We start from the raw sequence: 17,398 nt of genomic DNA, 5'->3' as shown, positions 1-17,398 counted from the left end.
TCAAAATTCTAAAAAAATTGTTTTTGTGTACGAATTAAAATAAACCAAGTGTATAATGTATTATATATAACATAGTATTTGCATTATGACAAGAATCAATAATTCGAGACAAGATAAAGTCATAAATTAAATAAATATTTAAGATACCTATACAAAAACAATTTAGTTCAAAAGTCACTTCGTTTAGAAAGACGGCATTAATAATTTATAGCCAATTCTGTTATAACATTATTTATTCTGTTTATTTAACTTTAACTCTTTCGTAAAATGTCACGTTTTCACTAGCATTAGAATCTTAATTTGAATAAAAATGCGCAACCAATAAACTGTTCAATTTCAACTTAAATAAAAACATACATGTTAGCTAAATTAATAGTACACTTCAAATAAATGATGCTAAATTAACAATCGTTCAATCAAACTGCTTGATAACTATGTGTCAATACGTTTCATTGCAGCCAAAGAAATTCATTAATTAGTTTAGCAATATAAATCAAATACAATAAAATAATCTGCCGATTCTCTAGTTAAATCTGTAATGCCATGTTACTTCCCGTCATGAAACTTTCAATTGAAATACACTTGGAAAGTTTACTCAACAGTACTGGCCACTATTTAATAAAGAAGACCCTCAGTTTGCTAGACAATCATATCCAGAATGCACAGACTCTTAAATATAAATAAGACATCTAACATTATTTTCATTTAAATCATTGATAAGGAAAACTTAAGTATTTCTATAAAATGATTAATTAATTATTTTACATCTAAAATTTAATAAATTAGAATATTTGTACAACAATTTATGATCCTAGTAAAATTAATTTGTTCTAAGACACAAAAAAAAAAAAAATTAAAAAACTAATATGATTGAGTTCAAATTTGTCAGAGCTTATTCTCATAATTATGGTTTGCATAAAGCTTTATTTTGATAAAGCTTTATTAAGCATCATTTACTAAAGATTAGAAGGTTAAGCCGCGCATTCTACTCTAAAATGGAGGGATCAAATAATTTTACACTATATTAGGGCTCTCCCACCATTATTACCTTAAATTCAACTGATGATCTATTATACAAACTTAATGTTTTAAGTATCCGAGGAAGTGCAGAAATGGACTAGCCCACTATACTATTGTGCTATAGCACAGTAGGTCGGTGATCATTGTACCTACGACCGAAAGCTGTACTGAGAAGCCACCATTATTAAAAATTTAATTATTTTTTTCATTATTTAATATTTTATTGAATTGAACAAATATAATGTACAGCAAATAGTTACAAAAACATATTTATAAATGAATATTTTATTTTCTGCATATCTCTCTCTTTTACTTCTTACTCTTTATGTATGAATTGTAAAGATACTTTTGTATTCAAATTAAATATTAAAAAAAGTGCATTGAATTAAGTATTATTAAATGATTTTAAACATTTTATAGGTACATTTAAATAAATTAAATTTGTTACTAATGAAAAATACGATTTCACTTTTAAAATTAGTATCACATTGACATTGTCATCTGGTATAGAAATTACCTAAATAAACTAATACTCTTATGGTCAATAAAACAATGGCCTAGTATTTTATTAATACATAGTGTTTTTAATAGATTAGGTAAAGATTTTTTAAAATTATCTATAGTGTCATTTGTGAAAATAAATGAAAAAAAGTAACTATTAATAGATTAGTATATATTATATAGGTTATGTTTAAGTTAATATAGCTTATTTTAATATTCAAAGGGGTATTGATTAGGCAAAATAGCTACATGAATACATTGAAATAAAACTTTGTATTTTAAAATCGCATAAAATCACATATCCTAAACATAATATTTATTTCCAAATATAAAATACATGAATATTTTTTATTTTAAACACATCAATTATTTATGGTTAGTCTATATTTTTTTTAATCTAATCAAATAATTATAGATCTATAATTACATAAAAATGTCTTTATAATTCTCTAGATTTATTTAATTTCAAAACAAATTTAGTTTAGTCAGATAATATTTTAGAGTGTAAATTAAAGTTTGATGTTTCATGAATCATTTTCTCACTAAAACACGTTTATTGTAGTCAAAAACACAAAAAACAAAGTACACTCAAGAGATATGTTTTTCTATAAGAATTATATAGAAAAATAACACAACTTACGCCACGGGGTTCAAACAGTGAATAATGGTGTTATTATACCAGTGACGACACTAGGGTAACAATAGCAAAAGTGCGTTTAATTATATTAGTGCATAAGATAGTGTACTTTAGTTTAAAACTCCGTTATCCTATTCCATTCTATTGTACAAGCAACTCAAAATTTAATGGCAAAATAACCCACTCCTAAAAACGCAGTTTATTTTTCTAACCAACTCACTCAAAACCCCGTTTTGTTAATAATTTATTGCCGTGTTCTTGATTTTTTTTGCTGCTATTCTTTACTGTTTAAGAGCACGCACCATAGCACACATAAGTAGCTAAAGTTCAAAGATAACTAATGGACCAGCACCAGTAATTGCATTAAAAAGGTTCATGTCCGCTGCTCAAGTAACGAAAATGGCTTGCAAAAGATAAGTGAATGTGTCGGTATCAACATAACAACAAACAGTGTCAATGTACGTTGTGTACAAGTTTTTCTAGTTTCTGCGTTAGAAACTGAATAATAAGGAAACTCGAATGTGTGTAATGTTTTCGAGCTTAACAACCGTGTAAATAAAACCTAAAACAAATTACAATAAAATTTTCAATTACACAATTTTAGAGGATAAAATGTTTTACGCAACCTTTTTTGTTAATATAAAATTTAAATACAGTTCTCTTAAAAATGTTAAGAAATAATTTAAGTACGTAATTTTAATATTGTATTCTCGAAACTCAAAACAATAAATAATTAATTAAACAATAAAAAAATACATAGTTTCATGATTGTCTAATTTACCCTTGAAACCCTTGTAAACAAGGTGTAATATTTTAGAAGAAAAGTATGCAAAATAATTTATTTTACTCTAATTTTACGAATACTTACTATGAACTATATGCTTGAATTGGTCATCATTAATTAACGCACCCACAATTGTGTGATAAAATACACAGGTATATTAAAAAAAAATGAATAAATAAACACGGTCATAAAAATTTAATATTTAAAATAGCAACATTAGTATTTCAAAAGATATCTATATGATGTATATAATAACAAATGAAATGCTTTCATTAATTTAAATACTTAAACATGTATCACATAAATCACTCACGTGACAAACAAATATTTTAACATTGTCCTACTCGAAAAAAAACACCTTCATGGTGACAATAAACAAAATGAAAAGTTTTCCAGGTATTTAAAATAGATGTAGCAAAACATTTTTAAGTAATTAAAAATTGATTGTGCTATTAAATGTAATAATTATACTTTAAGCTCATTATGCAGATGTTTTTCAGCTCAAAAAATGTATTTCAAAGTAAAAATTTTACTATCATTAAAAAATGCATGAAAATATATTTTATGCATATTAAAATAATAATTAAACATTACTTCAAAATTTATATAATTTTAAGATAACATTTTAGTAAAATATATTTTAATTATTATTATTATGTTATATCGGAATTTTAAGTGCAGTATACAAAAAGAAATAACCCTTTAAATTGTATAAATCATTTTAATCTTTCGTGAAGGGATTTTTTAACCACAGTTATTTCTTCCATTTTATACTACTGCATTAAATATATTATAACGACAGCTTTTTTTTTTAATATATACAGACACACATACGAGTTTTCTTTCGGAGAAACGATATAAAAAAATGCGAACACTTTTTAACTATGAAACTAGTACTACTGTAGCAATTTATGACTTATACAGCGCAATTCTTTTAACGCTGACCACTCAATTTCTTTAAAAAAAAAATTTTTTTTTTTTAAATTTTGTTAGTTACATATGTATCTGTTATAAAACATTTTTCATGTTTAACCCTTATGTCTTATAAGGGTTTCTAGTGTATTATTTTAAAGGCAATTATATGTTCAACTAGTTTATAAATTAGAAAATTACTGGTCAATAACAACTTTTGGATAGTATTTCAGAAGTTTAAATCAATTAAAGTAATTACTGGAATTAACAAAATGGGTGCAGCTATTTTTATTAATATACATTTCTTGGCCTCATTCCTCTTGCATAAATGTAAAAATGTTTAGAACTTCTGAAATACTTGTCCAATAAATGTTATCGATTTTTTAGAAGACATTTTTTTAATTAAGTCATTGTCTATTTTGTTATCTAGTTGATTATGTATGTTGCTATTAAAGAAAATAAAGTTTACACAAAACATAAAGGATGAACATAAAAAATATTTTATAACAGATAAATGAAGTCATACATGTGACCAACAAAAGTAAAAAAAAAAATGAAAAAAATGATTATTGTAAAAGAAATTGAATGAATTGCATTAAAAGAATCACCCTGTAAGTGTAGACTATATTGATTGATTATAAAATGACGGTAAAAATAAACAAAACAATCTTGAAAATAAATATTTCGTATAGATTCTTTGTTTGTATTATTCATAAAGTAAATCAATACCAACATTTTTAAAGGAATTCTCAAAAGTTGTTCTGAAAGATTTCCATAAAATAAAAATGTAATTGACATGTTGTCAAAATCAATTGCCAGAAAAAAATATCCGTATCGTTATCCACGTAATTTATCGTTCAGAAAATTTAAACTTTACCAATTTCCATTCAAAAGTATAGTTTTATAATATTATTTTTGAAAATAAGACGACACTCTATAAAAATAATACTATGCATTTGAATTGAAAACTTCAATCATTTTCACTTTTAGTTTTACTTTTCTGTTGATAATAAAACTAAATAGACTTTTCGCTATAATTACGAGTAACTTAATCGTAAAAAACTATTATGTAAATCTTTTGTTTCAAAAAAATGTCGTCTAGTTAATTGTGAGTTTTAAAAATTACTTGCATACTATTTCATATTTTATATAGAATATATTTTAAATTGTCTTTTTAAATTTCAAATCGTAGTAAAATAAAACTATTTCGTACAAAAATATATTCACAAGAGTTGTACACCATAAATATGATAAATTTCAGAATCCTAATATTTTCCCAGTTTTTATACATTATTTTAATTGCTTTAAGTAAAACTCAAATACACGAAAACAGTAAAATTATAGTTTTAAACCAAAACATAGTGTTTTATTTAGTACGTGATCATTTCACAACTTTCGCAAAAAAAAACAACAGCCTATGTATATGATAAATTTTATTTAATGTATTAAAATCAAGTATACAAAATTGAGCTTTCATAAATAAAAACATAAAACAACAATTTCAATTATAAACGAAATCTAAATTAATATTAGTTAGCATTAAATGGATAGGTGAATAGACTGAATTGAAACTGTGTTGTTCTTTATTAAACTAGCAAGTGTTAGGAACTATAAGTAGACTAGTTAAATCGACTTAAAACTACATTTTATTACTTTATTTTTAGAACTCATTAAAAAAAGAAACAAGCTGAGCTAAAATTTAGTGAATATGATAAAGAATTATTTAGAAACTATTATATTATTTACAGATTATCACAATTCATACTTCCGGAGCTAACCGCCCTTTAACGTTTAATAATTTTTAATTAATTTCATAAGCGTAGCGTCAATTGTTATTTTTTACCAAGCGCAGCGTTGCCTGATACGTTTATGCTAACCCTTAACTGCTTTTGGCAATATAAGAGTCGATGGTAACCATAAGCGTATCAATCGCATATGTAGATTACTTGACAAATCATGACATGTCTGTCAAATCAATTAGAAGGATCGAAAGGAAGTGGCGTGAATTAAATGATAATGACGAGGATTTTTTATTACCAGCGCCGAGGAACCGGTTTAGCAGCAAAGACTGCCTGGTGGACAAACCTATCACTGATGAATTTTTATTGTTTTTACTGTTACTGAATGTGCGTACAACAACCGTTGTTTTTTTACCGTATGCGTGGGTAAACCATAAAGGTCACGGTGGTGGTAGTAGGGTTGCTATGGACTTTGCACGTCACCAACGTCTCATTAGTAATACAGCACGGCGATTACACACTCAGCACACTATGGAATTTTCTTTTCTTTTTTTCACTAATTACCATTTCTGTATTTAGCCACCTAAAATATTAAATATATGCACTTGTTTTAAGTTTTAAGTAATAGTAACAAAATAAATTGTGAAAATCATTTACAATTATTAATTATAATGTGACATTACCTTTAGCTATTACTGTTCAAAAAATAAGAAAATAGGTCAATTATTTTAAACAGTGAGATCAATAGAAACCCGTTTCCTTTTTTACTAAACACCCTATATAATTCTCAAGTACTGTACAAAAAATACATACATATTCATGCGAACTCAGCACACACATTTAACTTGGGTCAAATATTTCAATGTGTAACTTTTGGCAAAAAGACCCGAAGTGTTTGTTTTATGAAAGGATCTCTAATCAAATTTTATATAAAGTTTTTTGTATAATTTCCAATTTATTCATTGGTCAAAAAATCTTTTTTCTTTACTTCAACAAAATGTTTTACTAAACACCATTATTCAATACTAATCACAATAAGAGTTAGTCACAGCTGCACAAATAACACATATGTATTCATGTCACGATATTCCGATATTTACCCTAAAAGGATTTAAAAAACGTTGATTTAACTTCATGATTATTAAACACATTTAATAAGTAGATAAAATGAGTTGACAGCTTAAATATGTAACGCACACAGCATACCTTATTTTATATTTGTTTTTTTGTAATTTTTTAAAAAATGTCAACACATATTTGCATATGCTTTCCGTTTAATGAAACTGATTTAAGTGACAGTGACAGTTAGACATCAAGTCAACACAATTTTTGACGACTGTCAAAAAAGTTCTATGCTTTTCTTAAACTACTGTTTCTAAATATCTTTTAAAATATCATAAATATCTTTTAGATTTACTAGATTTTATATATACTCGTTTAACATGATGAGTTTCTATTATAGTTAAAATAATCTAATGAATATTTCACTATCTCATATATGTAATTTCCCATTCCTTAATTATATATATAAATTTCCTAAAATATAAGAGGAGCAAGCTAATCCTTTTAATTTACACCTATGTCCACAACCCTTTAAATATTTTAAATACCTCATTTTACTATTTTGTCTATATTCATTTTAAATCCTCCTCATGAATTTTTTTTAATTGAAAATATCGGTAATTATTTTTAATTAAAAATAACAAGTTCTAATATTTACTATTGTTTTCAGATATTTTTCTTCCTCACTTCCTATGCCATTCCTCTGGCTCTGATATGTATACTATACGTACTGATGTTAATGAGACTTTGGAAGGGAGTAAATCCAGGTGGTCAACCGCCTTCTGCAGAAAGTCGACGAGGCAAGAAGCGAGTAACTAGAATGGTTGTGGTCGTAGTCGCCATATTTGCATTCTGCTGGTTTCCTATTCAAGTAAGTAAAATGCCAATTTTTCATAATAAATAAACTTGAAATCAGTTTACTTTGTTTAATTTTTATGTACATTTACTACACCATATGACAACAACTCATGTCATTATAGGAACACAACTTACTTGTGACTTACAATTGATATTAACTTTTAATCACAAATATTTTGTCTACACACTTTTAAGACTTTAAACGACAACGCAGAATGACATGTGAAGTAAAGTAGAATATTTGTATATTTTACAAGAATACGCAAATATATCATGAATAATGAAAAATACATTTGGAATTTATATTACTGTTATTCTGAATAAAATAAATCATCTACAATAAATCGATTACAATAAAAACATTGACAGTTTAAACATGGAATATGTTTATTTATAAGTATTGGATTATATCAGCCAACAGCTAATTAATTAATTATTTAATAAATTTCTTTGTGAATATGAAATTTTATGTTCTAAAAATTTCTCGAAATCTTTAATTTTTAAACATTAAAAAAAAGCAACTTAACTTTTTTATAAAAAAAAAAATATATATATATATATTTGTAAAATACATATATATTTTTTTTTAATTTATTGAATATGTTTTTAAGATTAAAAAATGACACCAAAACTAGAGGATGGAGGAGTTGCTTCATAGTCAAAAAGGGGATTATCTTTTTGTCACTCCCAATTTCATCTAACAAAAAAAATTATTATTGTTTTGGATCCTTTTCTCTGTGGATAGGGGATAAGAATATTTTCATGGCCCCTCTGCCAGTCGTAAGAGGCTAATGAGACTAATGAGGTTGCGTCAGGTCAACAGCCGGCGTAAAATTTTTGTCAAATAGTATGAGGTGTCCTGAACGAAACTTAGGCGAATTGTGCCATCTCGGATGTACGCGAAGACAACAGGTGAGAGGGAATAAAGTGTTTGATACCAGCCGGACAACTTGTGTGATAGCTATTTGGGTATAAGAATAAGTAGAAGTAAGACAGAGTATATAGAGAACGAGTTTGACAAAGGAGAACACGAGGTAGGTGAAAATGAGGAGATCAGTGACAATAAGCGAGGACGTGATTGGAGAGGTGGAAAGTTTTAAGTATTTAGGGTCAGTTATGCAAAAGAGCAGTGGTATTGACGAGGATGTAAGACACAGATTCACAATGTTACTCAAAATATAATAAAGTGGTAAGTGAGTTGAGTAAAAGAAGAATGTTACTTTAGTTCGGGATGAGATTTGAGGGTTATAAAAATATATAAGAGTGAACTTTTATCGATTTCAAATCTTACCTTATAATTCTTCTTTGTTCTTGAAATAAGTTCAGTAACAGTAATAATAATTAACAAACAAAATAAGACGAGTTTGATTTTTTTATCAAATTAACACGTAATAATTTTGACAATGATGATCTTAAACATAACGTGATGAAGTTGAGATTGCGATTGGAACAGACCGAATGTGAGGGATTCCTCTGCATTATATACAATTTTATATCCCCAAAAATCACCATTGCATTGTTATTTTTTATTGAAGAGTAATCATAAAATATATAAATTAATACATGCGAATAATATAAAAATCATTTTGATATTTTGTATAACGTTAATATAGTTTGTTTTTACATTTAAGATTAGGGTTGGCACATTGTGTCATTGTTTTATTATTAAGATAGGAGTAAAATTAGCTGAAAGTATAGTTTATAAATTTCTTAAAGAGTGATTTTTAAAGGTGACTAATAATTGACTCATAGCTGAATCGCGTATAATATAATTTAATTTTACAACAGTATGCGTTTGTTATTTCTCTAAGTTATTTATTTAAATTATTTGTTTAAAAACAATCATATTATTCTAAGCATATGAATGTAATTTATAAATAGAAATGATTATCCTAAATGAAAATATTAAATGAAAATCCATTATTGTAGACACGAGTAGCCCACTGTTATTTCATATAGTGATAGTGACGAGTATATTGCGACATAAAGCAATTATTGACTTATGATGCCTAGTAACTCACTTTGTTCACTAACAATGATTTACGCCCAAAATGTTTCTTGTAAAGCAGTTGTAGTTTATCATTATAGCAAACTAATGAGACAGTTTATTCAATGTTTAAAACATGAAAACAGTTGTGAAATTATTCTGTATAAATAAATATGGTTTATTAAACGACAATAATAGATCTTGCGATAACATGTGTTATTATAGGGAAATAAGTTTCATTCTACGTTTTCATACAAAAAAAATAATAAGACACTACAATAACGACAACTCTATTTTAGTTGAAAAATTCTCTTTTTTCTATAAATAAATACAATAAAAAATTAGAAGAAAAATTCTACTAAAAATAGTAGTAAATTACAAACACAGAGTAATGTTTTGTAATGTATTTAATATTATGTTAAATGTGTAATATCTTTATTCTTGTATATTTCATAGAAAATAATTTATTTTACTTTACTTAAAGACAACCATTATTTTTTTACACATAAAAGAAATGACTTATCAAATATATTGATTAATCAATATAACCACTTTGGCAATACTTATCAAATCATTATTATCTTATGGTTTAAGCGAATATTGAATAATTATAGCAATCGCATGTTGTAGCAACACTATAATATGTATAGAAATGAAAGCAGAAAGATAATAAAAGGGAAAATTTAGATATCTAGTAATAAATTACAATCATTGTTCTGCGCTTATGAAAACAAAATTTTAAAGTTTTGTTCATAATGTATTATGGTCATTTAAAAAAAAATTTGGCAAATTATGTATCAAGATTCATACGCAGCTTATAATTATTATTTACTTTATATTATAGAATAATCATTAAACCATCAAAAAAAATATTATGACTTAATTTAATCTAAATTATTTACTAGAATTTTATACGAAAAATGTTATACAACAGATTTATAGGTATTATTTGTTATACTGCTAAAAATATTTTGTATCATTTATCCTTGAAACATTCCAGCATTGGTCATTTTATATGTACTAAATCCATCGAGAAAAAGGAAAAGTAGTAAAATAAGATGAATTTCGGTTACCCAGTTTCTTTTTTAATGTAATCACCATACATATATCTACTGTCAAAATAATAAAGTTCAATGTGTTAGTATAAATCATTCCTCCATACTTACATAACATTTGTCTATTATTGTAACATCTAAAATATGTTATATTAACCCTATATATGTTTTTAAAGCTTATAAATTTTAGTTGTAATTACTTTTTATAAATTGAAATCAATATAAGCAAAGTTATTTATGTTAAGCTACATAAAAAATTTTCAGAAATAAAAATAAAACTATTTCTAATAACTATGTCATATACAAGATAGTAGACCAGTTTTAAACGTCATATATAATTTTTCAATTTAGTTATACTGGAACTTCTTTTTGTGTGACATAAACCAAAATCAAATAATTGCTTGTTATTTCATATTAATATAAGGTAAATTGTAGTTAAAATAAATTTTATGATTACTCATTATATATTATTTGTGATACAATGTTTATCCAAATTCTAATATGAACAAACGCTTTTAATTTTTTCACCATATTTTTAAAGGTATGTTAAACTTACTTTGTATACATTTTTATATAAAATATATTATAAATCAAAAGCACAATCTGCCCTCCTAATTTTTTCACAGCTCTCTCCAAAAATTATGAAAATTATATGTTAATTTATATAAAAAAAAACCCAGCAAAAAAGGGTGGCATTACAGTGGTAACATAGCATAGTTAGGTCAAGTATAATGATATCTGATAGTGAATAAAATCACTTTCATAAAAAAACGCTTCGATACAAATCTTTAGATTGTGTTTAATTTTAAAAAATTGGTGGATTATTCCAAACTCTACACGATCTCCTATTTCCTTATTTATATTCTGATTACAAATCTTATTTTTCTATTAACTTTGATGTTAGTTTTCACCATGAAAACAAACTAAAGTCTGAATTTTTTTATTTCCATAATAAAGTATATTACATAAGTTTTGATTTAAGATATATATAAAAGTGTCAGACTTTCCGGAACACTTTCAAAAATTAAGTTGAAAAAGTTGTCATTTTAAATCCCCCCTATGGGCAGGTAAAGGGTCAGATTTATAAAATAAATATACCATATGATAGGTGAAGGCATCATGCAACTATGAAAAAAATTATATTGATTTGGTTGGGTTGGGTCGAAAAATGTCAAAAATTAGCGAATTTTAAAAATTTATAATTTTTTTGGAGATTTCCCCCGTTTACGGGGAACGAGGAAAATTTTTTCAATTTTCGAGGGTCGTGTCTTAGACTAGATACGAATTGTGTTCTTTTGATGTATCGTTGAAAGAAATCAGTTCGGTGAGAGCTAAGAAAAACTGGTAACAGGCACAAAAAAAAAAACACATAGTAAAACCAATAACTTCTCAGCTTCGTATCGAAGCTAATATTTTTAAGTAGATTTTCAAACTCTTTTTCGAATTAGGTTTATATTATTACACAATTATTAATATTTATCTTATGAATTGATTAATTAATTTTACTTAAACCTAAATTATTGTTTAATTAATAATTATCACCAATGTTTATAATTAACTTGAAAAATTATAACTAATATAATTAATAAACATTTGTAATGTTTATATCTCTGAACATTATTAATAATTAATAATATAATTAGGGACATACTAAACACCTACTGCGTATGTGACCAATTATTATCCAGATAATTGATTTAAATTGTACTAATTTTGTAACATTACACATTTAAATAAAAATTAATACTTGATTAAATATTTACGTTAAACAAATAATTTAAAATCTAATGAAAATTAAATATTTTAAAAGTTATTTTTGTATACATTTAAAACTGAAATTAGCCTTTTTTTGTTATAAAACTACTTCTTAGTGCTATAAAAAATATGTTATTTTCGAACAAATTAATTCTAAGCGAAATAAATGACTTTTTATGAATATAATGACATAAAAAGACAACTAAAGTATTAACCATTTCGAATTATAATTTATTACTTATTTGCTAACATAAATGTTACCAAAGGAGTAACAACGATCATTGACTATCACTTAAAATAGCAAAACAAATACTATGATCATGTCATGTGCAGAACTTTCATATATGAAAATAGCATACAATGACATTCTATTGCGTATACATTATTATGTTTGTGACAATATCATTTTAAAAATATTGAAATGAACAGTAAACGATTACTGAATCAAATTATATTATTTTGTAAATGATAAAGAAATCTTTCAATCTTATCTATTTTTCACTACAATTTTTTTTTTACGCAATCATTAATAACATCATCATTATCATCTATCAATGGCAATGTCTTGTCGTTGAAGCCACTCCTCTCTGTTTGACGCCAAATTCTACAGTGAAACAAAAGATACATAGTTCATGAGATTTTTAATAGCATATTAATCATAATATATTATCACAAATACACACTTCTTATAAATTTTAAACCTATAAAATAATGAGTAAAAAACAAAATATACTTTTGGTAAAATACTATTAATGGTATATAAAAAATTAAATATCCTTTACAATAGTTAAACATAAAAGCAATGTAAAATAAGACATTAAAAATGCATTTCTAGTGAAAAATGCCACATTAGTATATATTTATAGTATTTTATGACTTACTTTCTCAGTATACTTTCTATTAGAAAAGTAAAAATACTATACATACATTAAAAAAATACCATATTGATCTTCAAAATTATAAATTATTATGTCATAAGATGTATCAACTTTTGAAAAGCTGTCTTCGGATCATTAGTCTAGTTATAAATATAGATAAATAAATAGTCAGTTGGTTTGGAACTATCATTTAGCATTGTTCTAAATAAACTTGGTTGCACGGCTTGTCATCGGAAGAATAATTTGTCAACTTCATTTTTCAGTGTTATCATTTTTTATTTTAGTTTTAAATTTAACGTTTTTATTTTCCAAGATTTGAATAGTACTAATCTTTAAGAAAAATTTCAACTCGTTATTCTGAATAAATTTAATTTTTAAGGTTTTAAATAATTAAAATAATTAAATATATTCCCTGCTCTAGTTATAATTCAAATGACAATAGTTGTAAAACTGTGTAAAATGTTTATGGTAAATTAACGAGATATCAGTCAGAAGTATAATGAGTTTAAAAAACATAATTTTGTAAACTAAACTTTAACGTAGAAAAATCAAATATCTCACAAATTTGTATTATGAAATATTTCACTTCAATTCTAAACTGATTATTTTTTAACATTAAATTATATTATTACTTTTTAAAAACTTTTCAATTATTTAAATGTTCTCTACTTTATTTTTTATAGGGATACATAAAATATTTTTAATACGATTATTAATATAACAAAATGTAAAAAACTTCTTTTAAGTATTTAATAATCTCCTTAGGTAGATTTAATTCTAAAAAACTCGTTTATTATTTTACAGTATGATATAAACTACTTATTAGTTTTAATAACGTCAATATTAGAATGCATTGTCTTTCTTCTGATAACAATTAAAATTATCGTTTTGTATTTTAAAGGCAACTGCCTTATATCCTAAATAATTGTTTTTATACTTTTAAAGCTTATTTGTATAATTATTTTTCCAAAAAAACCGTTGGTCATAATAGACGTTTTAAAGTATTCTTAGTAAAAAGTTCAATGTTGTTTAAAATTTATGAGTTAACTATAAAATAAAAAATCTTCCTTATGATATTTAAATTAAAATCTAATTCAATTATTTTGCATTATCCATAAGTTTTAAAAATCTTAATATTATGTTAAACATGTAATATCTTTAATTCTTGTATATTTCATAGAAAATAATTTATTTTACTTTACTTAAAGACAACCATTATTTTTTTACACATAAAAGAAATGACTTATCAAATATATTGATTAATCAATATAACCACTTTGGCAATACTTATCAAATCATTATTATCTTATGGTTTAAGCGAATATTGAATAATTATAGCAATCGAATGTTGTAGCAACACTATAATATGTATAGAAATGAAAGCAGAAAGATAATAAAAGGGAAAATTTAGATATCTAGTAATAAATTACAATCATTGTTCTGCGCTTATGAAAACAAAATTTTAAAGTTTTGTTCATAATGTATTATGGTCATTTAAAAAAAAATTTGGCAAATTATGTATCAAGTTTCATACGCAGCTTATAATTATTATTTACTTTATATTACAGAATTATCATTAAAAAAATAATTAGAAATAAATATGCATACATTTTAATAATAAAGACTTGTAAATAATACCAATAATATTGATATCTTGAATTTTTAATAATAAGAGTTATTCAATTGTGACTAATATTATTCAAAATTAAAAATATAATGCCATCTCTAAAACATTGAATAATAATAGCAAGTGCATTTTGTACACCTTCAACTATAGTTGACCAAATCGTTTATGTATAAATTATTCTTTCTATCTATACACTTTAATTGTAATAATATTTTTTAGTAAAAATGCTAAAAAATCGTGTTCACGTATTTCGGGAACAATGTTACTACTGTTAACGCTAAACACATACTGACACCACGACTCAAAAAAAAACCCAACCACTATCTTATCAACTTATAATGTTATCACTAAGTAAAATTATCACATTTTGCAAGTTTGCACACTTTTATAAATGAATTTTTTAGTGATTCAAGTTCCCTATTAATTACATTTTTAAACATTTTTATTGCCTCCCTTATAATAAGTTCTTTGTAATAATTTATGTTTATAGTTAGTTTTATGGTTTTAATGGTGTCATTATGTTTTAACAATTGTTTAGCCACAGGAGATTTATCAACTTCTTAATATTTAATGTTTGTTAAAATTTCATTGAACTTGACCACTATATTTCTTTTGTAAGCTTATGTAAACTGGCAATATGTGATAATATTTCTTAGTGATAACGTCACTAAGGTTATATAAGACGCTTTTTCAGTCAGGGTACCAGAATGTGTTTAGCGTTGATGATGGTAACATTATTTTTGAACTATGTATCCACGATTTATTAGTCATTTTTGAGGCTTTTTGAGTGGAATATTTTTAATATTTTTCAGTTTTAAACAACTTTTTAGTATAATTTTAATTTTAAATAATATGAGACACAAGTAATCAATTTTTAATATTTTTATAAATATATTGTAAATTTGAGAAAAATTTTAACGTTTAACTAGACTTTATTTAGATTTATCAATAATAAGACTTCAAAATTTAATTTAAATGTTAATTATTTAATAATTGTAATTATGTCTTTGAAAATTATATCTAAAATTATATTCATTACAATTATCCTTGAATTGAAAAAAACTGCTTATTATAACTTAAATTTTCTTCCTCATCCTTTCTTTAATTATTAAATTTAAAAGCTTTTTACTTCTTTGGCCGTGTTATTTAAGAGTTATAAAATATTAACATTTACAAAATCAATTGCACTAACCAACATAAATAATGACTGCGTGTTAGTGATCAACAGTAAATTTACATAAACGTCGTACACTCAAACTAAACGATTAACCTAATTTATCTTTTTCAACTGAAAGGTTACTTCAAAAAGGATTACTATAAAAAATATTGTTTTTTTTTTAATGTAATCTTAAGTCTTAAGAAGTTTATTTTTTCCAATTACTTACATATATACATTTATTTACACTAATTTTTTTTTTTTTTTGGTTTAAATGACAATTTCTACTATCAAAAATCTAGATGGTAAACTTAACAAAAAAAAAAAAATACGTATGTTGTCATCGTTTATAGTAAAAAAATACAGAAATTCTGAGATTTCACTGACATTATTTATAAATTTTAGTCTAGTTATTTTAAAATGCAAAAATATTTTTTTACAATTTTATCGTAATAAATTATATAATTAGAAATCGTAGTAATCATTTCTATGCAACTTTTGGTGTTAAAAGATTCTACAATTGAAATATTCAGAACATAATTAATTTTTTATTAAACTAGGCAATGACTCAATCTAATTATAAGGATACTTTTCGATGATAATCGTAAAACTTGACCAGGCGGGGATACCAAATGAATAATATAACAAAATTGTTGAACCATCATAATGTAAGAACTTTATATAAGGCAAAATTATAATAATAAGGAAAACAATCCTAAATAATAATAAATAGCTTTAAGAATTTCTTGAATGAATGAAAACTAAAAGTTTCTATCTGCTGTAGAAATTGTATAATAGAACCTTTAGCTTTTCAAATAGCGAGATAAAAAAATGAAAAAATGTAAGAGGGCTAATTTAATTTATCTTTTTAATATCCTTATCTGACTGGTAGTCTAAGATCTCCTAGTTTCACTATATCAAACCTAAATTCATTTTGACGGGCGTGCCAAACTTAATACCCTAAAAGTGCAAGACTGTAACGTTATCGACTCGGCAACCACACGTCGTGTATATGGAATAAAAAGTTAAAAAAAGATCATTTAAGTTAGTTCAATAATTCAAAATAGTTCTTCTTAACTTAGGGTAACAAAATATTCAAAATAGATTTAAATTTATATTCAATGTATGTTAAATTCATGTAACTTTTATAAAAATCTGCGGCATTATTTCTATGACAAACCCTTGCAAGGTACTTTAAAATAAAAAAATATTAATAATATACTACAATAAATATTTTAACATAAAAATAGCATGTTTTTATCAACGGCAGTCATTTGCATATACAATGTATGTCTTCGAAAAACATTTTTTTTTAACTTATAGTACATAAGCTTTATTTTAATATATGTTTGAAGTTCGGAGTATTTCCAGAAAATTATCAAAATTTAAGTTAAAAAGTTTTAATTTTTGTGCAGAAGTTGCTATTT

The 17,398-nt window shown here is 24.6% G+C and overlaps 1 protein-coding gene across 5 annotated transcripts in view; it reads left to right on the top strand.

Annotated features, from left to right (window-relative positions):
* LOC126904305 (allatostatin-A receptor-like) overlaps positions 1-17,398 on the top strand; it is a 152,217-nt gene that overhangs the window by 98,222 nt on the left and 36,597 nt on the right. For all 5 annotated transcript variants that reach the window (XR_007703715.1, XR_007703717.1, XR_007703716.1 and 2 more), the window contains exon 5: positions 7,326-7,526. Coding sequence is in view for 1 of the 5 variants with exons in the window: in XM_050683273.1 (XP_050539230.1) it covers positions 7,326-7,526 (201 nt within the window). In the remaining 4 variants the exon portion in view is untranslated. The remainder of the gene's footprint in view (positions 1-7,325; positions 7,527-17,398) is intronic.

The sequence above is a fragment of the Daktulosphaira vitifoliae genome, unplaced genomic scaffold (genome assembly GCF_025091365.1).
Source record: "Daktulosphaira vitifoliae isolate Bord-2020 unplaced genomic scaffold, ASM2509136v1 Scaffold_4, whole genome shotgun sequence".
Taxonomy (NCBI): domain Eukaryota; kingdom Metazoa; phylum Arthropoda; class Insecta; order Hemiptera; family Phylloxeridae; genus Daktulosphaira; species Daktulosphaira vitifoliae.
The sequence above is the reverse complement of the archived record's forward strand: the minus strand, read 5'-3'. Positions and strand labels throughout refer to the sequence as shown.